The 23,333-nt window shown below is 46.4% G+C and overlaps 1 protein-coding gene across 2 annotated transcripts in view; it reads left to right on the forward strand.

The window, feature by feature from the left end:
* Window positions 1-23,333, forward strand: part of Ano10 (anoctamin 10) — a 126,263-nt gene that overhangs the window by 9,812 nt on the left and 93,118 nt on the right. For both annotated transcript variants that reach the window (XM_050141625.1, XM_050141626.1), the window contains exons 2-9: window positions 165-317; window positions 3,250-3,444; window positions 4,542-4,676; window positions 14,621-14,740; window positions 17,935-18,504; window positions 19,923-19,978; window positions 20,448-20,522; window positions 22,484-22,666. In XM_050141625.1, the coding sequence (XP_049997582.1) occupies window positions 179-317; window positions 3,250-3,444; window positions 4,542-4,676; window positions 14,621-14,740; window positions 17,935-18,504; window positions 19,923-19,978; window positions 20,448-20,522; window positions 22,484-22,666 (1,473 nt within the window). In that variant the 5' untranslated portion in view covers window positions 165-178. The remainder of the gene's footprint in view (window positions 1-164; window positions 318-3,249; window positions 3,445-4,541; window positions 4,677-14,620; window positions 14,741-17,934; window positions 18,505-19,922; window positions 19,979-20,447; window positions 20,523-22,483; window positions 22,667-23,333) is intronic.

Genomic DNA, 23,333 nt, shown 5'->3' on the forward strand with positions numbered 1-23,333 from the left:
GAAGTAGAAGTCCTGGCTTGGGTTCTTACTCGGGTGCCACTTTTAGCATATGTAGTTTGAGCAAAAGCTTCTGCAGTGGCTCTGCCTAGCAGGGATAGTGCAGCGGCTAGCATATTGCTTTCTTCCCAGAATAACTGACTTTTGCTTTTTGTTTTAATTTTCAGTAAGCTTGTCAAAGATGGCAGTGACTTTATCAACTTTGGATACTTGTGAAAGCTCCTTCACACCCCTGGTGGTCATAGAACTTGCCCAGGATGTCAAAGAAGAAACCAAAGAATGGCTCAAAAACAGAATTGTCGCTAAAAAGAAAGATGGAGGTTAGTGCAACAGCCACTCCACCAGCCTGGCCATGGTCAGTCCCTGATGTGTGTCGGCAAATGTGTTTCCATGCTATGTCTTGGCTCTCTATCGCTTGTCTGTGACTTGAAAGAAGATCTTAAATCAGCACTACACTAAAATCCCCACTAGATTGTGGGCCATGGGAGTGGCTTTCCTCATGTTTCTAAAGGCCACGCCTACCACTTGGCACAGGTGAGGTAGGAGTGTCATATGTACTTTTCATGTGAGCAGACATGTCGTGGTGCACCATGGGTTGTTGTGACCCCAAGGGAAGGATACGTCTGGTACCTCCTGTAGACACTGCTGTCCAGACGGGGAAAATGGAGGCTGATTCCTAGACTGTGGAGTGAACATCCTGTTAGTGGATGGATCGTCAGAGCTGTGCACAGCACACAAACATGAACCTTAAACGTGGCTGCCGTAGTAAAGGGAGGGAAAGCAAGGCATTGGGGACACTGACAACTTCTGACACTGTGGCTTAGCAGGAAGTGGGCTGGAGAAAAGTCGAGTTTGACTAACCAGACAGCTCCTAGAATGCATAGAACCACTAGCTGTCCCAGCTGAGGACTGAAGTCAGGCCCTTAACGGTGCTGTAAACCAATGTCTTCAGAATAGACTTTTCAAATCAAGGCGCTTATAAGTAATTGAGCCAGAAGGAAAGACTACTTGCTTGCTGAAGTTTGAACTCTTTCCAGCTGGGCCGGAGCCTCCGCGTCGCATTTCTGTGATTTAGGAGTAACTCCAGAGAGTCCCAGCTTCCTTTGCTTCGCCCTGTGTCTCCAGGGGCTCTCAGGAGAAGGAAGGGACAGACGCACTTTCACACTTGGGCAGTTATAGGAGAGGGTACCTTGGATCCCTCAGGGAGGATGTGCATTTACTATTTTATCATTATTATTATTTATATTTAGGTTATCATTTTATTATTTCTAAACTGCTGTTTTAACTGTGGTAATATAACAATGAGGGGCTTGTCAGATTTGAGATGGCTAAGACCAAATGGGAGGGCATTGGGCTCCTGAAGAAAATGCAGGGTCTCCCCCACCTCCACCAGTGCTTCCCAGGAGCCTTAGCCTCACTCTTGGTGAAGGCTGGGTGCTGAGATGGTGGGGCCAGGCTTCTGTGGAGGTCTGCAGGGAGATCCCTCCCCAAGCCTCACATCAAACTCAGTTTATAAAGTGCAAGAACAAGGCTTCCAATAATCCAGGCGGCATACTGAATTCCTCGTGGCATCTGACCCATTTAGGAATGAAGAATCCAGGGGGTTATCTAGGCAGTGACCTGTTGAGGCTGTGCCTGATGAATTCACCTGAGCTCTCTGAACCAGCCCCTCGGGGTCCCTTTCTTAAACAAGAGTCAAAAGAAGAAAGATTGTCACGTGTCTGATGGAGGGAGATGGAGACGCAGATGAAGGGGGCAGCAGGTGCCAGGAGGAGGAGGAAGAGCTCAGCCCTCAGAGGCAGAAAGAGATGTCACCCACAAAGGAAGAATGTGTTAGAAAGACCGTCTTGTAGGAAAAGCAGCTTTTACAAAGTGAAAACATAAAATCCTGTGTGAAAAATCAAAGTGGTTGAGGCAATGTTAGCAAGACCTGCAAGAACAAAGAGCAGAATGTGCGGGCAAAGAAAATACCAGCAGCCCAGAGGCTGACACCACCTAGAAGGATGGGTACGGGAGAACTCAGTAGAGATGGACTCAGGGCCCATTCTGGCTTTCAGGGAGAGAGATGCCCTGTGACCAGCTGCACCAGTGAAAGTTCCAGAGCCCTGGTGATTAAGATGCAACAGTCCTACAGGAACAAAGAGAGCAAAGTCAGGTCAGTCTAGTGCAGAGTGGTGGGATCCTCTCAGTTCTGAAGGAATTCTGGACATACCTAGCCAACAGTGGAAGGGCGGAGTACAGAGGGGCCGCTCCAGCAAAGCCAGTGACAAGTCCCCTTACGGCAGTGTGTGTAGGAGACTTAGCAGAACGCAGGAGATAGGACTGGTAAGTGCAGTAGGCTAGGCAGTGGGTAAGACAGACTTTGGTGAGAGTCACCAGCTAGCCTGACTTGTCTCAGCACCAGTGGCCACACCACGTCTCCTCCCATAGAGGGGCCTTGCTCGCACTCAAGATCAGCTTTGGTTTTCCATGCAAATGGCACTCAGCTAGGACTTGAAGATGTGTTAGGGAAAGACACACAGAGCAGAGTGTGTAGGTAGCTGCAGCCCCGTGAAAGCGTTACACTTGTGCAAGCTTTGAACACAGTCCAGCTTTACAAAAGCATCAGGCAGAGGGACTCTGCTCACAGGAATGGCATTGTTGCCCACCCTCCAGTTCAGTGCTTGTGTAAGTAGGGGCTACAGAGATGGTTCATGTAGGAGATAGAAAGATGGCTCAGTAGGGGCTGGAAAGACAGTGGTGGCTGCTCGGGACATGGGTCAGTAGGGGCTGGGGAGATGGGTCAGTGGGAAAAGTGCTTGGCATATAAGCAGGAGGACCTCTTTTTATTTCTGACACATTGGTAAAATTCTGTAATCCCAGAACAGGGGCTGCAGATTCAGGGGAATCCCTATGAGCTACTGGCTAGACATTCTAGCTAAATTGGTGAGTTTCAGTTCAGTGAGAGACTGTGTCTCAAAAAGTAAGGAGGAGGACAATTGAGGAAGACAATCGATATCAACCTCTTGTCCACATGTGCACATCCACACATGTCTGTTCACATGTGCACTTGTGTGCACACATATGCACAAACACAAGCATTAACTTCTATCCCAACTTCCTTATCTTCCTTTTTACTTGGATAACAGATTTAAATTGCTAATATAATTTCATTTCCTTATACCAAGAAGAAACATTGTATCTTTATAGATTTTCATTTTCTGAAAGTTTGTGTCTGCTTTGTTCTGTACTGCGCTGTCTTGTGTTTGACAGGTGCCCAGTTGCTGTTTAGACCACTGTATAAGTGTGAGAAGGAAACAATAGGAAACCAGAATTTGTACCTCGTTGGTGCCTCCAACATCAGACTGTTGCTTGGGGCAGAAGCGGTGGGGCTGGTGAAGGAGTGCACAGATTCGGCCATGCGGGCCTTCACCTATGGGACCCGCCACAGCTTCAAAGGCTTCCATGGTAAGCAGAGGATTGGTTTGCTGCAGAGACATGTTTGATGGGATCAGGAGTCTACCAGCACCGGGTAGTCAAAATCTAGGCTTTGTGGGCCTTGCTCTGCTCAGCTGTTTTGAGCAAAACAGTAGCCCTGAACCGTAAGGAGATGATGAACCGGCTGTGTGGAGTCCTTGAGCCGTAACTTACCTCCCTGGGGTGAATGAACACAAGTTAGAATGGATGCCTTGTTTACATTGTTCTAATTTCAGTAATAAATATGTGTGGACAGATGTAAGAATTCAGGATTTAGGAACCTCACTTCTTAAGTTTTCTGGCTCCTTCTGATGTGGCGGGATGATGGGCATGTCCTGGCATTTAAGGGCATCTCAAGGAGAATATTCTGGAGAAAACCAGGGCCTCAGGCTGTCTGAAGGAGGGGCCCTTGTTTCAAGTGCGTGGGCTCCTGGCAGCACTGATGGAGTTAGGACATGGACTTAGGCCTTTGGTACTAGCTCTCACTGTAAAGCTTTTCGCCTCAGTGATACCCTGGTCTGGGTAACATTTTCCTCAATAAAAAGATTTATCTGTCAGAGCTGCTGTTTTCTTACAAACTTTATTCTCCACGGTGCTTGGTTCCAGGATGGAGTGAGGCCCATCCTCACTCCATCCTGTGACAGTTTGGTAGGGCCTTTCCCGTTTAAGCCAGCTTTTCCACCTGTGTTAGAAACATTGGTGCAGTTCAAAACGTGCAAGCTTAGACTGACTCTCCCTCCCTCCCTCCCTCCCTCCCTCCCTCCCCCATTAAACATGTCCTGCATTCAAAGAGTGTAGTCGCTGACCATTGCTTCAAAATAAGACCAGGGCAATGTGTGCTGATGGACTTTGGTGCCAGAGAAACTTTGAAATGACTGAAGGCAGAGTTAGAAATCAGAGCGGACGTGGTACCCTCATATCCAAAGTGCTTTGCCGCCTGTTAACTTTCCAGTTGTACTTTGGCAGCTCCATAGGTTGTTTATGTTTATGGCATTTCTATAACCACAAGCATAAGTTAATAACGTAATTAACGCTATTACTTTTACATTGCTACTAGAAAGTAACCAGAAAGTTTTGTTGTATTTTAGATAACAATGACGACTTCCTCACAATGGCCGAGTGTCAGTTCATTATCAAACATGAACTTGAGAATCTTAGAGCTAGAGATGAGAAGATGATCCCTGGCTACCCCCAGGCCAAACTGTACCCCGGGAAGTCACTGAGTAAGTCTCTGAAAGCCAGCTTCTCACCTATCGACTCTTAACACTCTATTAATCATGATTGTTCAGAGAATTTACAGCCTCCTGTTGCCTGTAAGTCGCCTGCTTTGTCCTGTTGCTACATACCAGGTTCTTGCAACATCTAGCCAGCTGGAAGTTGCATGTAAATCAGGCTCTTATTGGCCACGTCAAGTCAGCAAAATTCACTTTATAGTCAATGAAAATCCGCGTGGGCGGGGCATGAAAGGCAGACATGGTCTCATCTTTGAACAAGTCCTGCTCTTGTTCTCCCAGACCTCAGAGGGGTGACCTTAAACAGAGTTGCGTAGGGCATCCTAACAAAGCAGGTAGCATGGGTGAGCATTGGTGTAACAGTCCCGTGATGGGGATGGTGGCTTCAGAATGGAGCACACCAGTGTACTGCAGCAAGGTCTTGGAACTCTGGTTCCAGGCTCCCAGCTCTGGTCCCTGCATCTGGTTTTCTTTTTAACTCCATCCCCACCTCCCACCCTCCCATTCCCCAACTCCCCCAACCTCATGAAAGAGTTTCACTCTAGACCAGGCTAGCCTCAAACTCACAGAGATCACCTGACTGTGTCACAAGAGCTGGAATTACAGACGTGTGTCCCTGCACCTGGCCTGGTTTCAGCCTCCATGCAAGAGAGCAGAGCTTCAAGACCCACTCCATGTTTCTTAGATGTGCTCTCAAGCCTGTCTGCTCAAGCAAGGTCCAGGCAAAGGGTGCCTGCCTGGTTTGCTGCTGTGCGCCTGCCTGCCTGGTTTGCTGCTGTGCACCTGCCTCTCTGGTTTGCTGTTGTGTGCCTTCCCACCTGGTTTGCTGCTGTGCACCTTCAGGCTCTGTGGATAGGACAGGTTCTCATTTGCATGTTTTCACAGTATTGATTTCTGCAGACATCAGGCCTTTTCATCTGTTTGTGATAAAGTATTCAGAGGTTGGGTCTCTGCCTGCCTTGGCCTCTGTTCTGAACCCATGTGATACTGTCCTCCATAGAAAGGGCAGGCCTCCCATGGGCTTCAGCAAAGCCTGGCGTATCAACATGCTATACAATTGAGCACGTCCTGCTGTATTTAGGATGTGCAGAGCAATCCAGTTTGAGGAATAGGTTCCCAAGAGCCAGTCAAAGAACTGGGGACAGCCCCTGCTCCTGTAGCCCCGGGAGTCCCACATCTAGACCAAGCTACTCAACTCTTACATATTTGCAGAGGGCCTCGGTTAGTCCCATGCTCCCTGGTTGTTGGCTTAGATTTTTGTGGTTTATAATTTTTTTTCCTTTTTTTTAAAATTTATTTATTCCCCACCGCCGCCTCCCCTTTCTCTCCCCCTCCGCCAGTCAAGTTCCCCTCCCTCGTCAGCCCAAAGAGCAATCAGGGTTCCCTGTCCTGTGGGAAGTCCAAGGACCGCCCACCTCCATCCAGGTCTAGTAAGGTGAGCATCCAAACTGCCTAGGCTCCCACAAAGCCAATACATGCAGTAGGATCAAAAACCCATTGCCATTGTTCTTGAGTTCTCAGTAGTCCTCATTGTCCGCTATGTTCAGCAAGACCGGTTTTATCCCAGGCTTTTTCAGACCCAGGCCAGCTGGCCTTGGTGAGTTCCCAATAGAACATCCCCATTGTCTCAGTGTGTGGGTGTACCCCTCGCGGTCCTGAGTTCCTTGCTCGTGCTCTCTCTCCTTCTGCTCCTGATTTGGACCTTGAGATTTCAGTCCGGTGCTCCAATGTGGGTCTCTGTCTCTGTCTCCTTTCATCGCCTGATGAAGGTTAATATTCAGGAGGATGCCTATATGTTTTTCTTTGGGTTCTCCTTCTTATTTAGCTTCTCTAAGAACCCGAATTATAGGCTCAATGTCCTTTATTTATGGCTAGAAACCAAATATGAGTGAGTACATCCCATGTTCCTCTTTTTGGGTCTGGCTTACCTCACTCAGGATAGTGTTTTCTATTTCCATCCATTTGCCTGCAAACTTCAAGAAGTCCTTGTTTTTTACTGCTGAGTAGTACTCTAATATGTATATATTCCATACTTTCTTCATCCATTCTTCAATTGAAGGGCATCTAGGTTGTTTCCAGGTTCTGGCTATTACAAACAATGCTGCTATGAACATAGTAGAGCATATACTTTTGTTGTATGATAAGGCCTCTCTTGGGTATATTCCCAAGAGTGGTATTGCTGGGTCCATGGGTAGGTTGATCCCGAATTTCCTGAGAAACCTCCACACTGCTTTCCAGAGTGGTTGCACAAGTTTGCATTCCCACCAGCAATGGATGAGTGTACCCCTTTCTCCACAACCTCTCCAGCAAAGGCTATCATTGGTGTTTTTGATTTTCGCCATTCTGACAGGTGTAAGATGGTATCTTAAAGTTGTCTTGATTTGCATTTCCCTGATCGCTAAGGAAGTTGAGCATGACCTTAGGTGTCTTTTGGCCATTTGAACTTCTTCTGTTGAGAGATCTCTGTTCAACTCAGTGCCCCATTTTATAATTGGGTTGATTAGCCTTTTACGGTCTAGTTTCTTGAGTTCTTTATATATTTTGGAGATCAGACCTTTGTCAGTTGCGGGGTTGGTGAAGATCTTCTCCCAGTCAGTGGGTTGCCTTTCTGTCTTAGCAACAGTGTCCTTTGCTTTACAGAAGCTTCTCAGTCTCAGGAGGTCCCATTTATTCAATGAGGCCCTTACTGTCTGTGCTGCTGGGGTTATACGTAGGAAGTGGTCTCCTGTGCCCACGTGTTGTAGAGTACTTCCCACTTTCTCTTCAATCAGGTTCAGTGTGTTTGGACTGATATTGAGGTCTTTCACCCACTTGGACTTGAGTTTTGTGCATGGTGATAGATATGGGTCTATTTTCATTCTTCTACAGATTGACATCCAGTTTTGCCAGCACAATTTGTTGAAGATGCTCTCTTTTTTCCATTGTATACTTTTAGCTCCTTTATCGAAAATCAGGTGTTCATATGTTTGTGGGTTAAAGTCAGGGTCTTCTATTCGATTCCATTGGTCGACTTCTCTGTTTTTATGCCAATACCAAGCTGTTTTCAATACTGTAGCTCTGTAATAGAGTTTGAAGTCAGGGATGGTAATGCCTCCAGACGTTCCTTTATTGTATAAGATTGTTTTGGCTATCCTGGGTTTTTTGTTTTTCCATATAAAGTTGATTATTGTCTTCTCCAGATCTGTGAAGAATTTTGATGGGATTTTGATGGGGATTGCATTGAATCTATAGATTGCTTTTGGTAGAATTGCCATTTTTACTATGTTGATCCTCCCAATCCAAGAGCAAGGGAGATCCTTCCATTTTCTGGTGTCCTCTTCTATTTCTTTCTTCAAAGACTTGAAGTTCTTGTCAAATAGATCTTTCACTTCCTTGGTCAGGGTTACCCCAAGATATTTTATGCTCTTTGTGGCTATCGTGAAAGGTGATGCTTCTGTGATTTCCCTCTCTGTTTCCTTATCCTTAGTGTATAGGAAGGCAACTGATTTTTTGGAGTTGATCTTGTATCCAGCCACGCTACTAAAGGTGTTTATCAGCTGTAGGAGTTCTTTGGTAGAATTTTTGGGGTCGCTTATGTATACTATCATGTCATCTGCAAATAACGAAAGCTTAACTTCTTCCTTTCCAATACGAATCCCCTTGATCCCCTTATGTTGTCTTATTGCTATTGCTAGAACTTCAAGCACTATATTGAAGAGGTATGGAGAGAGTGGACATCCTTGTCTTGTTCCTGATTTTAGTGGGATGGCTTTGAGTTTTTCTCCATTTAATTTAATGTTAGCTGTCGGTTTGCTGTAGATAGCTTTTATTATATTTAGGTATGACCCTTGTATCCCTATTCTCTCCAAGACCTTTATCATAAAGGGGTGTTGAATTTTGTCGAATGCTTTTTCCGCATCTAATGAAATGATCATATGGTTTTTTTCTTTCAGTCTATTTATATGGTGGATTACATTGATAGATTTGCGTATGTTGAACCAGCCCTGCATCTCTGGGATGAAGCCTACTTGATCATAATGGATAATTTTTCTGATGTGTTCTTGAATTCGGTTTGCCAGTATTTTATTGAGAATTTTTGCGTCGATATTCATGAGTGAGATAGGCCTGTAATTCTCTTTCTTGGTTGGGTCTTTGTGTGGTTTTGGTATCAGGGTAACTGTAGCTTCATAAAAGGAATTTGGCAATGACTTTTCTGTTTCTATATTGTGAAATACGTTAAGGAGTATAGGTATTAGCTCTTCTTGGAAGTTCTGGTAGAATTCTGCGTTGAACCCATCTGGTCCTGGGCTTTTTTTGGAAGGGAGATTTTTGATAACAGTTTCTAGTTCTTCGCGACTAACAGGTCTATTTAGATCATTCACCTGGTCTTGGTTTAGCTTTGGTATATGGTACTTATCTAAAAAAATGTCCATTTCTTTTGCATTTTCCAGTTTTGTGGCATACAGGCTTTTATAGTAAGATCTAATGATTCTCTGGATTTCCTCTGTGTCTGTGGTTATGTCCCCCCTTTCATTTCTGATTTTATTTATTTGCGTGTTCTCTCTCTGTTGTTTAGTTAGTTTGGATAGGGGTTTGTCGATCTTGTTGATTTTCTCCAAGAACCAACTTTTTGTTTCATTGATTCTTTGGACTGTTTTCTGTGTTTCTATTTTGTTGATTTCTGCCCTCAGTTTGATTATTTCCAGTCTTCTACTCCTTCTGGGCAGATCTGCTTTTTTTTTTTTTTCTAAAGCTTTCAGGTGTGCTGTTAAATCCCCAATGTATGCTTTCTCCGTTTTCTTTAAGTGGGCACTTAGTGCTATGAACTTTCCTCTTAGCACAGCTTTCATCGTGTCCCATAGGTTTGAATATGTTGTCTATTTATTTTCATTAAATTTAAGGAAGACTTTAATTGGTTTATAATTTTTAAAGTCTTAAAACAATCTTTTAAAATTTACACAACATAAAGCAAGAAAACACTTCCCTGGGGCAATTTACACATTTCATCTTTATTTTCTCTAAAGGGGGATCATGAGAAGAAGAGAGACATAATTTTTCTGTGTCTGAATTTGAGGATGAGTTGAATTTTTGTTAGGTATCCCTTCTGCCCTATGGTGCAGTCTCCCCAGCACTTCTCTTCCTTACCTCACACCCTCAGAAAGGTATTGCTCAAGAGAGCATTCCTCAAACACAGGGACTGTAGAGACATACCCGCCATCTCAAGAGAACACTCTTCACACATGGGGACTGTAGAGACACTCCTGCCATCTCAAGAGAGCACTCTTCACAGACAGGGAGACTGTAGAGACACACTTGTCATCTCAAGAGAACACTCTTCTTTTTTTTTAAAAAAATATTTATTATTATGTATATAAAATTCTGTCTACATGTATGCCTGCAGGCCAGAAGAGGGCACCAGACCTCATTACCATTACAGATGGTTGTGAGCCACCATGTGGTTGCTGGGAATTGAACTCAGGACCTTTGGAAGAGCAGGCAATGGTCTTAACCACTGAGCCATCTCTCCAGCCCCAAGAGAACACTCTTCACACATGGGGACTGTAGAGACACACCCACCATCTAAAGAGAGCACTACACACGGGGACTGTAGAGCCACACTTGCCATCTTACATCTTAACTATTGTGGATGTTTGCTCATCTATATTTCCTAGTTAATTCTTGTGTGTTCCTTTTGTAGGGCACTTGGTATTCCACCATGTGGCTGTCATCATATTGCCGAATAATACATTTCCTCCATTTTTTGAATCATAGAGAAAGTAGGAAGAGTACCAGGAGTGGCCTTTAGATCCCAGGTCTTGGGATAGACACTAACAAGCAGTCCTTCCTGTGCCCATTGTCTTCGGTTCACACACTGGTTTTTACGTGAGATCATCATCAGATCTAAAAAGCATCCGTGCTCCTGCTCAGTTTAGGTTGTGTGTCTGGGCCGTGGCTGTTACCTGACTCTCAGCTCTGTGAGGTTGTGGTTGCCTGTGTCGTGGGTACGGTGAATGGTGCTCTAGTGTGAGCCGCTCTTGGTGCCTTCTGCCGAGCTCTGCCCATCTAATTAATTTTCCTGCAGAACACCACTTACTGCTTTTTCAAATGATAGGGATACTTTATTTTTATTGTGTTTCTGACCATTTAGTTCTATTTGGTCTATAATTATTTTTTCATTTTTTATCATTTGTATTTTGCTGCTATTTTCTTGATCAATCATAACCCTAGAGGTTGTCAACTACGGGAATTTCATCATGTTTCTGCCAATTTGCTCTCTCCCCTGACTCCGTGACCTTTCCTTGCCCCTTTCCATGTTGACCCCTCCCTGCCCCACATGGTCCCTTCTGCTGTGTGTCCTGTCATGTCTCTGGCCTCTGAGCCACGCTGGGCTGTCGTGACAGCTGCATTTTGTTGCTCTCGCTGGTCTCTGTGGCTCTTAGGAGTTGAGTGCAGCATTTCTTTCTTCTCGTCCACACGGCAGTTACCTGCTGTCTTCAGTTTTTCCTTTTAGAAGCAGGGTCCCACTCTGTACTCTCGGGTGGCCTAGAACTTGCTGTGCAGTTTGGTTGCTCTTCCCTCTCTCTCCCACTTGCTGGGAAGGCACCTCTGGCTCTGTCTGTCTGCTGGTGAGTGTTTTTTAGTTTAGTTTTGCTTTTTTATGATTGAGGCAACTTATTAGCCCAGTATCCTTTGTTCTATTGCTTCTTGTTGGCAGCTGACACATGTCTGTATCTTGCAGACAACCAGAAGTTGACTGAGACACCAGACAGTATCCTGAGCATAGGACACCTCAGAGCCTGCACCCATAGTAACACACTTCTTCAACAAGGCCATACCCACTCCAGCAAAGCCACGCCTCCTAATAGTACCATTCCCTATGAGATTTTGGGGGGTCAAAGTTCCACACCCTGATACCCAACAGCCACAGGGAACAAGGGCTGTGCTGGTCATCCCTTGCTGTGGAACCCTCCATTCCTCTGGCATCTGCTCTCTGGTCAGATCCCGGAGGAGTGGCCTGCTGCCCCCCCTGCACAGAGCCACTGTCAGGATTCCCCAGCATCAGCCAAAGCAGCTGCACCATTAGCCCTGTTGTGCCTTACCTAGCTGAAGTGTCCTGCAGTGTCCTGCAGACCCGGTCAGATTTTGTTTGTTTGCTACTTATTCAGTGGCTCTCCAATACTGTAGTCACTCCAATACTGATGGGCATTGTTGGCACCCTGGAAGGAGGGAATCTGGCTGAAGTCCCTGCCTTCTTTTGTTAGGCCCAAACACCCTCCTATTTTCCTTTCAAGGTAAGAGTCCTTCCTTGTAATTACAGTCAAGCAGACACAAGGAGGCTGGAGGGTTTTAAAGGAGCCAGCCTCTATTTTTAGAGCTGAAACCAGAACCATGCTCTGGCATTGATGGTGACGAGAAGCTGGCAATTCAGGACTCGAAGCCTCTCCAGAGGCTCCATTTACTGTCCTATTTTTAGGGATATAGAAGCGTGCCTGCTGGGGAGCCTGGCACGGTGGAGTCACCTCTTATAGGAGAACCCGGGACTTCAGTGCCACAAGCCAGCCCAGGGTTTAAACACCGGTGTAGCAGCGGGGAAGAAACTGATGGGGAGGCCCTGCTGCAGCTGTGCACCCCCACACTGGGACCAGGACTGGGGCCTGTGGGTAACCGACTTAAGCCATATTAGCCAAAGAAAAGTCCTCAGAAATTCCAACATAAAGAACTTACAAAATGGCCTTGACAGCACCCAAAGCTGATGTAACTCAAACCATATGTCTTCTCACCCTCGCAGCTGGTATTTTGGGCTGGTACCTTTTCCAGTCATTAAGAAGGCTTATTCTTCACAGGCCACCTTTTAAATCATCTCCTCCTCTGGGTAGAGCTTATGTGAGTGACATAATTGTAAGGGAACCTGATTATTTTCCCTCCAGTTAGCACAGCCTACCGTAGGCCTGCCTTTCTTAATGCAAATTCCATTGTACCAACAGCCCTGCTAAAGAAACTCATGGGAAAAGTCCCCCAGCTCCCCAGTGTGCCCTTAGGACAGAAGACCCCTTCACTAGTGGTCAGTCTCAGTACCTACAGCAGATCAGAGGTTTGGGTCCGTCAGGCACTGCCAGGAAGCGCTGCTCTGCTTGTGTTTGTCTTTTCCACGTTGTGTGTGATTTTCCAACCATGTTTGCCACCCAGCTGCATGGAAAGGGAGGGAGCTCAATGTGATTTTTGAAGTTTCTGTTTGTGGCTGTCTTTGTCGTTCTGTTGGAAAGAAAGAAACAAGTGAAGGTGCCTGCTGTCCAGAGGGGAAGGAACCGCAGTGCGGGGGTTAGAGCAGGGGCAGCAATGTCAGATGGGTCCAGATTTCAGATTCAAGTTGAAGAGGTGAGATAATGTATGTATATAATAATTTCAGTATTGGGGGACTGGAGAGATGGCTCACAGGTTAAAAGTGCGCATTACTCTTACAGAGAACGTGGGTTTGGTTCCCAGCACCCACATGGCGGCTCACAACCATCTGTAGTGACTCCAGTTCCAGGGAATCCAGAGCCTCTTCTGACCTCTGAGGGTCCTAGGTGCCTGTTGAAATAGGAACAGCGGGGCTACATCCCCAGCACCCCGGCCGCCTGGCTATCTTATGCCCGAAATAACAACACACAAACTGTATTCATTTAAACACTGCTTGGCCCGGCTAGTTCCAGTTTCTTATTGGCTAGCTCTTTTCTAATTGATCTAACCCATTTCTAATAATGTGTGTAAGCACCCCAAGGTGCGCTTACTGGGGAGATTCTAGCCTACATCCATCCTGGGTCGGAGCTTCATTGTGTGTGTCTGCTTCCAAGAGCAGAGCATGGCGTCTCTGCTCCAGAGAGCAGAGCTGTCGAGTCTGAGCTCACTTCCTCTTCCTCCCAGCATCCTGTTCTGTTTACTCCACCCACCTATGTTCTAAGCTATGAGGCCAAGCAGTTGGTTTATTATAATTAACCAATGACCTTCCTCCATCAGGTGCCCACATGCCACAGTGCATATATGCAGGCGAATATTCACACACATAAAGTAGATATCTAAAGAATTTCAGTATTATTCGCAGTGCCAAAAAGCAGAAACTATTATTCTGGGAGACGTTACAGCTGTAAAGGAGAATCCCTCTAGATACATGGTAACACTGAAAAATTGTAGCAGATACCATGGCTCCAATGATCAAGAGCACCATGAAGTGTATAAGATGTTTCCTGGTTTGTATTTAAGCATCAGTGTATTTGGGTGTAAATTCTGTGTATATTTTGACATCTGGTTATACATTAAATTACTGTTTGTAGTGGTTATTGTTATATAGAGAGAAGAATGGAAAGTTTGCATGCTTCTGATTTGTACAGTTTGTATGGTTTAGAATTTCACTCAACTTGCACTGCTTTCATACTGAGAAAAAAATAGTGAAGATATTTATATTCTGAGACACATTGTTCATATTCAGAACTGGCAGAGAAGCTATGACAATGACCCCGTGTACCAAACCACTGCTCTGTAGCACGATTAATAAAAACCCAGAGATAGAAATTGGGATTCAACCTTAAGGTCAGAAAAGCAAAGCAGCCAGCCACTGGCTCTTACCTCTACCTCAGTCTGAAATGGTGATCCTGTCTCTAGGACTCTGAGTGAGTCTGTGTCTGAGAGCTGTCTCCTCCTGTCTTATATTCCTCTGTAGTGCTGGGATTAAAGGCATATGTTACTACTGCCTGGTTTCTCTGGCAAACTAGCATGGCTATTGGGATTAAAGTTACCACTCTCTGGTCTGTAAGATTGACCAGTGGGGCTGTTTTACTCTTTGATCTTCAGGCATGTTTTATTTATTAAAAGGCAAATGAAATACCCCTGCACCACCCCCATGCTGGGGCACCCTGCACTGTCTGCTGGACCGTCCTCAGCCAGCCCCGTGTTTTAGGCTCTCATGCTTCTCTCCACAGTGAGGAGACTGCTCACATCTGGCATCGTGACCCAGGTGTTTCCATTGCACGACAATGAGGCCCTGAAGAAGCTGGAGGACTCCTGGTATACTCGGTTTGCTCTGAAGTACCAGCCCATAGGTATGTGTCACTGCCGGTGCCCCACTGAAGAGAGAGCCCTGACGAAGTCACTGTCCTATGACTCAGTGCTCTCATGGCCAATACTCAGCTCTTGCAAGGGAAAGAGGATGGCTTGATGACCTTGTTCCTTTAAATCTCATTCAGGCTTTGGCTAAATTTGATCTACAGAATAGGTTGTCAAAAGTAGCCTTTGTGAATACATGTCTCTTAAAAAAGATCTTATCTGTATATATATACATATATATTGTGTGTGTGTGCTATGTGTGGCAGTGGAGCTGGGGGGGGGGGTTGTGCATATGAGTGTACGTGCCTGTAAAGGCCAGAAGACAGCATCGCATCCTAGAGCAGTTGTGAGCTGCCTGAGGTGGTTTGGTTGACCTTGAGTCAGGCTCTCACCTGCTAAGCCATCTCTCCAGCACAGGTGAATCACGTCCTCCTGTAAGTGTAGCTTGTCTGTGAACATTTTGTGCTTGAAATCTTCCGTTCCCATGAAGCTGGCCAAACCAGGCTTGAGGTGAGGCAGACTCAATAGCCCAGACATCTTTTCTGAGGGATCCACCTATTTTCTCTGAATACTTATAAGAATAATTCCACTGGTATTGAATGTTACTTTATGGAAAGTTACATCAATATTAATGTTCAAACGTTTTTGGTTGGTTATATGCTTAAAAAGCCTTTTTGTCAACCTTGAGCCTACTAAGCAAATGCTCTTCTGCTCAGCCACACCCCAGCCTTCCTTCAGTTTTTAAGCGTAAGGATGATATTCAAACTAGAACTTCACTAAGTGTTGCTGCCATAGTTTTTCTTTAAAGGACATTTCTTTATTTCTTTCTTCCTTTTATTTTAAGGGAAGCCTTCTTTCTATATTTTCCTTCTAATTTCCATTTCCATAAACAACTGTTACAGTGTTAAACAAGAAGCAAGATTGGAGACGGAGAGTCAGCTCAGGGCTCAGAGCCCTTCCTGCTCTCGCAGAGGACTTGAGTGCAGTTCTCAGCACACATCGGGTGACTCACAACCACCTACACCTCCAGCTTCTGGGAAATCTGACACTTCCTGTTCTTCCTGTTCTGAGGGCACGCACACACACGCACACACACGCATACACACACACACTAAAGTTTTGTTTCCTTCTTTAATATTTTAAAGATTTTCTTGTAGCCTCTGAAAGAAAAGCTTTGTTTTGATAATTCCAGGTACACAGCACTCATTTTTATGTTGCACGTAAGGGAGTTGTTCACTGGATGATATTTAAGTGGCGTAATTTAGATATTGCTTGTGGGACCACAGGTGACTGGCTCTATTCACTAGTCCTAGAAAGGGAACGAGCCTGGGGTGAGGCATACTAAACCTTCTGGGAAGGCGGGGCCTGCTGAGAGAGCTGGCAAAGGGCAAAGCCACCGGCTTGGAGACCAGGACACATGGGTCCTTGTGTTTTATGCAGAGGGGGCCTGCAGCAGCCTTATCACATTTAAGATGGCTGCATCACAGTTCTGCTTATTACCCTCCCTCCCAGAACAGCTAGGAGAAACTAGGGTGGGAGGAAGTAGTTCATGATCACGCCAGCCTGTCCTCATAGGCAGAGCTGAACACAGTGTCTTCAAAAACGGTGAGTGAAGGGTTCAGAGATGGCTCCCTGGTTAAGGGTGCTCGCTGCTCCTGCAGAACCCAGTTTAGTCCCATCACTCATGTTTGGCAGCTCACAACTGCCTCACCTCCAGCTCCTGGAGCCCGGCATCTTCTGGTTCTGTGGGTGCCTGCATGCACATGGCACACACACAGATGTCACATGCACACACACAGATGTCACATGCACACACACAGATGTCACATGCACACACAAATGTTACATGCACACACACAGATGTCACATGCACACACACAGATGTCACATGCACACACACAGATGTCACATGCGCACATACAATGTCACATGCGCACATACAATGTCACATGCACACACAATGTCACATGCACACACATGTCACATGCACACACACAGATGTCACATGCGCACACACAGATGTCACATGCGCACACACAGATGTCACATGCGCACACACAGATGTCACATGCGCACACAGATGTCACATGCACACACAGATGTCACATGCACACACACAGATGTCACATGCACACACACAATGTCATATGCACACATACCCAGAAGTTTTTAAAAATACTAGTGGTGCTGGAGAAATGGCTCAGCAGTTGAGAGTACTAGCTGCTCTTACAGAAGACTTGGATTTGGCTCCCAGAACTCACATGGTGATTTCCAGCCACCTATAACTCCAGTTCCAGGGATCTGCTGATACCCTATCCCTATTCTGACTTATGTGGGAACTGTATGCACGTAGTGAGCATACCTACACTCAGGTACACACATAAATAAAGTAAAATAAATTAAAATCTAATGTATAATTAAGAACCAGTTACTCTGACTAGTCCCCTGTCCCTCCTGTCCCCTCATCCCATTCTTGTCCCAGTCTGGCCACTCTAAGGCCCAGGGAGTCCCCGTGTGACCAAGGTTAGCGGAGGTACCGTATAAGTGGCCTTTTGGTTGGTGTCAGCAGGCTGCTTGGGCTGTCTCCTGTCCACATGAAGGTGTGCATGGATATTTTCAGTAGGATGTGCTGGAGCTGGAAGTGAATGTGTGGAGTCTTGTTTCAAGTCTACGAACATTTTGTGCTGAATGCACTGGGAAGTGTCATGTCTCACTGATGTCTGACTTTAGTAGGAGATGAAGATCTGTGGATGTGGGTCATCTTTACAGACAGCTGCACAGAGTGACATGGATGGGGGGGGGAAGCAGGGCATACATGACGGCCACACGGGGCTCAGTGTCCATGGCTGAACTTACCCTAGGACCTGAGAGAGTAAGCCGACCCCAAGATGATCTGTCTTTGGCAGTAAAGTATGTTAGATGAATGGAAAGTAAGGGGGAAACAGCCATGGTTCCCGACAGTCACGTCCACAGCCGAGGCCTGAACTGTGAGCTGGGGGAATGCAAGGCTTGTCCTACTGACAGGTGGGGTCTTTGTATTGTGTGCAGGACAGAGCTGGTACCCTACATGGGATGGAAATGGAGGTATTAAAGATCCCTAACCACCGAAAAGTGCACCTGCGTGTGCCGTGGTTAAATGGCAGTCTTTGGTAGCCCATGCCTCATTTCTTCCTTCTTTCCGGAACTGCAGACAGCATTCGCGGCTACTTTGGGGAGACGATCGCTCTGTACTTTGGGTTTTTGGAGTATTTCACCTTTGCCTTAATCCCCATGGCTGTCATCGGGCTGCCCTACTACCTGTTTGTGTGGGAAGACTATGACAAGTACGTCATCTTTGCCTCGTTCAACCTCATCTGGTCCACGGTGATCCTGGAGGTGTGGAAGCGTGGCTGTGCCAACATGACCTACCGCTGGGGGACACTGGTCATGAAGAGGCAGTTTGAGGAGCCCCGGCCTGGGTTTCATGGGGTCCTGGGTATCAATTCTGTCACGGGCAGAGAAGAACCCCTCTACTCCAGCTACAAGAGACAGCTGCGCATCTACCTGGTCTCCCTGCCGTTCGTGTGCCTCTGTCTCTACTTCTCCCTCTACGTCATGATGATCTACTTCGACATGGAGGACTGGGTCCTGAGTCTCCACGAGGACAACGAGTCTGTGTGGACCAGCCTCCTGCTGTATGTGCCCAGTATTGTGTATGCCATTGTGATTGAGGTCATGAACCGCCTCTACCGATACGCTGCTGAGTTTCTAACGTCTTGGGGTAAGCCTCCACATGTCTCATTTGCCTGTAAGAAGTTCTTCTTGGGGTTCAAGGGTCAGAGAGAGCTGGCTCAAGGCTGGTAAAGGCGCCCGCCCTCAAGTCTGAGGATCTGAGATAGTTGAAGGAGAGAACCACCTCTGATCTACGCACACACATCTACGCACATCATACACCTGTGCACACACACACAGTGGAACCTATGTACCTACACGTGTATGCACACATATTCAACACACACACAGCACACAAAATAAAAAAAATTGTTACTTAAATTGTTAGGCTCACATGGCCACTGTCCTGCAGAGTAGATGGCAGTCCTCTGGGCTTGCTACTAAGGCCTGAGACCAGCTCACCAGCTCTGACCAGCACTACTCCAGTTTCTTTTTTCACCTTTTGGGGTACCATGAGCTAGCAGACTTTTATAACTAGAGGCAGTGATGCTCACCAAAGCACTCAATATAGTAAGTACAGTCAGGGTGGTTCAGGACAGTAACAATGTGTTCCATGTTGGGGTAAAGTACATAGAAAGTCTGCAGAGGAACCGAGGCTTGTGTCCTCCGTTCATTGAGGACGGCCCAAGGATGGTTGCTCATGCCTGCATCTGTGGAGACAACCTGAGTAGAGTTTAAAAGTGGAGTTCATAGGCTGTTCAGCATTCATCCATTCAAACAAATACGTGTGTTATCCTATGGGAAGAAGCCTGGGCCTTTACTTCACTGGACCTAACATTTTAATTTTTTATCTGTTCTGTGGTAGAGCAGCCAGTTTGCGGAGGGCTTTCTTTGTACTGGGTCATATGTTCTGATCTCCGCAGCCATGCAGGCAGTGGCCAGTCCTTACAGTAGGGCAGGAGGTAGCATGCTCCGGTGTAGACCAGTCCTCACTGCAGGAGCCTCATGATGCTTTTTGCTCTTGCTCCTGCTGTCTTGGGGTCACTGTACTGTGTCCCCATTTCTACATGAGGCTCAAATCTGAATTCTCTTCAGGCTAATCCTTGTCTAGGGCCCTGCACAGAATCTGTGTTGATTTCCCCTTAACCACCTTACTGTTAGAGGGCACAGCCTCGTCTTTGGGGCGGCTGGGTGCAGGCTCATTTAACCACCTTACTGTTAGAGTGCACAGCCTCTTCTTTGGGGCGGCTGGGTGCAGGTTCATTTGCCGACACTTCCCAGATTTCTTTTTTCCGTATTTAGAGAAAAATTGTTCCCAACCACAGTGCTATTGCAGTGGAGGAGAGTACTCTCTTGTTGGTGTTGTTGGTAGCAAGGGATGGCTGTGACTGACAGCTGAGATGTCCAGAGACTTCAGCTCTGGTGCTGAGTGCCTCTGCCGAGCACAGTCCCACTGATTTACCTGTGACAGCACACTGGTGCTGCCTCTTGTCTGAGAGATGTCTCCTCTCCCCCTTGATATTGTAGAGAATCACAGATTGGAATCTGCCTACCAGAATCATCTTGTCCTGAAAGTGCTGGTGGTAAGTGGCATCTTCTGTGCCGTGGCAGCACCTCTCGGCCAGTGCCACTCTGCTGCCTCCTGGTGTGGGGTGAGGGTTTGAGTCTTCTAGGTCTGGGCTGCTCGATGTAGTGGGGTCTTTCTGCTGTGGTTGCCTGGCACCAGCATCTCCATGGGGCAGTCAGCCTTAGGCTCCATGGAGGAAAAGGAGACCCCTTCCCCTGCATGTGAGTCTTGGTACAGGTGGACAGCCTGGCTGTCCTGATGTGGGACGGGATACAGGGCTGCATCTCCCTGTGGATGGGGACTATAAGATGTGTGAGATTCTGTGCAGTTCCTCCTCCTCTTGGCTGCTGCCTCTCCTCTCACTTCCAGAGCTGATAGTTGAGTTCAGGCCTCAGGGGAAAGGGAAGCAGTTCCAAGCCACGGTCTGCAGCAGTGGTCCCTGTTTTAAATGTGCAAGCTGCTAACGTTGTCATCTTCTCTGGCAGTTCAACTTTCTGAATTGTTTCGCCTCGCTCTTCTACATTGCCTTTGTCCTGAAGGACATGAAGCTTCTGCGCCAGGTGAGTGTGCCAGCAGAATGCTGAGGGGAGGGTCTCACAGAGGATTTCCAGCCTTAGAAACGACTGCGCTAGGGGAGAAGGCTCAGCAGATAAGAGCCCTGACTGCTCTTCCAGAGGACCAGGTTCAGTTTCCAGCATCCACATGGCAGCTCACAGCTGTCTGTGACTCCAGTTCTAGGGGATCTGATACCCTCACACAGATATACACCAATGCATAGGAAATAAATAAATTTAAAGAAATGAGTTGCTTTATGTCTTTACTTTGTCTATTTTCCCCCCTTTAAATAATAAGCATTCACACCTGAATAATGTGTCATGCTCAACAGAGAAGTTAGCTAACTCGAATTCTCTTCCAAAATGAGTCATGCAAGGGGCAAAGCTGACCTGCTCTCCCGAGGCAGTTCTGACGGCATAGGTGCCTGCAGTCTGTGGACGTCCACCAGTGACTGCTGTGGGATAGTCCTCTGAACACTGTGAAGATTTGTCACTCATGTTTTTTAATAAAATGCTGATTGGCCAGTAGCCAGGCAGGAAGTATAAGCGGGCCTACCAGACTAGGAGAATTCTGGGAAGAGGAAAGGCTCAGTCTGCAGTCAGCACCCAGACACAGAGAAAGCAATGAGAACACTGACTGAGAAAAGGGATCAAGCCACATGGCTAAACATAGATAAGAATTTTGGGCTAATTTAAGTTGTAAGAGTTAGTTAATAATAAGCCTTAGCTAATAAGCCAATCAGTGTTGTAATTAATATAGTTTCTATGTGATTATTCGGGTCTGAGAAGCCAGGAAATGAAAGAACAGTTTCTGTTATGTTTACAAGTGATGTGGGTGGTTATAGGATAACCTTTAATAAGTCTTGCAAATTTCATTTTTAACATGTTACGCTTGAGAGACTAGCAGGTTCATGTCTGAAATGCTTGAGAAAGTCCTTCCTGCATTTGTAGTACTATAGTTTCTGGATCATATAAAACCAGTATCCAATAAATTGAATTCAAAGAATTAATTACTTTTCTCTTAAAAGTATTTTTATGTGATGGGTGTTCTGCCCACATGTATGACTATGCATCAAGTACCTGATACCAATGGGTGGGAGGAGAGGGCACAGATTTCATGGAGCTGGAGTTAGAGATTTTGAGCTGACATTCGGGTGCTGGAAATCAAGCCTTCATCTTCTGGAAGAACAGCCAGTGGTCTTAACCATTGAGCCATCTCTCCAGTCCTTCTCGTGGGTGTGCATGTACATGACGTTGGCTGTCTTTCTTGATTGCTCTCAACTTTAGTTTTTGAGACAGGGTCTTTCACTAACCTGGGGCTTTGCCATTTCAGCAGGACCAGCTGCCCAGTGTCTGCCTCCATGGCACTGGGATGCAGGCACTAACCACCTACTAACTACCTTTCCGTGGGTGTTGTAAAGGAACTCAGTGCTGGCATAGTGAACGGCACTCTACTGATGGAGTCGTCTCCACAGCTCCAGGCTGTAAAATGTCACAGTGATTCCCCCACCCAGCCTGGCAGTGCTGTTTTATAGTAACATGCTATAAAATATATAATGGAGTAAGTACAGTATACAATATAGTAGGATGATGAGATTACAGTCACAGTGTCAGGTTAACTTCCTCTCTGAAGGGCGCTGAACGAGCTTGCTCTGTCTGTCTGTCTGTCCGTCTATCATCTTTAAAGACAAGGTCTCACCATATAGAGTCCTGGGCGGTCTGGAACTCACTATGTAGATCAAACCTCCCTCTGCCTCCAGAGTGCTAGGATTAAAAGTGTGGCCCACCACATCCAGCCCAGCTAATTTCTTCTGATATTATTCTTGAATTAGAACATTGCACTCACACCCAGCTTTCTAATGTTTGTGTTTATGACATCATACGACTCCATTTTGAGCACTGAAGGACCATGTGTGTTGTGCTTTTGTTTCGATCTTTCTAAACGTGATGCTTATGCATCTCCTCAGAGCTTGGCCACACTCCTGATCACCTCCCAGATCCTGAACCAAGCTGTGGAATCTCTTCTTCCTTATTGGCTCCAACGGAAGCATTGCGCAGCAGTAAAGAAGAAGGTGCAGGCTTTAAAGGTGGACGTTGATACAACCTTGTATGAGCAAGTCCTCCTGGAGAAGGAAATGGGAACTTACCTGGTGAGTTGTGTGAGTGTGTGTAAGGGTCACACAAGTTCATGTGTGTGTTGTGTGCGCTGTAAGCGTTCTGCAGTGGGTTCCCTCAGCACGAACCACTTTGAAGTTAGGAGGAGAGAACTATGAATTAAGATGCCTCTGTCATGATTACTTAACAGCAGAAGGTGAGGGTGGAGGATTATTTGACTGTTTCACAGAGATGGGTGCCTGGATGTGTGCTCCAGCATGACAGTACACAGGGGAGATGGTCCCTGAGGCAGCCCACCTAAGATGGCTTGAATGTCAGATTACTGCTATTATAGCTGCAAGTCGGTTCCTTTGGAATGATTTATTGTGTGCATGAGAGCCTGTACACATGAAGTCAGAGGGCCACTTGGAAGTCAGTTCTTGCCTCCCGCTCTGCTGAGGCAGAGTGTCTCATACCCACTTCTCTGCAGACCCCAGGTTAGAGTCTCCTGTCTCTGCCCTGTGTTACAGATATGTGTCATGGCATCCCACTTCCTGGGTGGGGTGAGTTTGGGGGTTGAGTGGTTCACAGAGCCTGTGCTCTCCCCTGCTGCTGAGCCCTCTGTCTGTACCAGGACATTTCTTTTTTTTTTTTCTCCATTTTTTTTTTAATTTATTAAAGATTTCTGTCTCTTCCCCACCTCCGCCTCCCCTTCCCTCCCCC

This window comes from Alexandromys fortis, unplaced genomic scaffold (assembly GCF_014885135.2).
Source record: "Alexandromys fortis isolate MF-2015 unplaced genomic scaffold, M_Fortis_MF-2015_v1.1 scaffold_44, whole genome shotgun sequence".
Classification (NCBI taxonomy): Eukaryota; Metazoa; Chordata; class Mammalia; order Rodentia; family Cricetidae; genus Alexandromys; species Alexandromys fortis.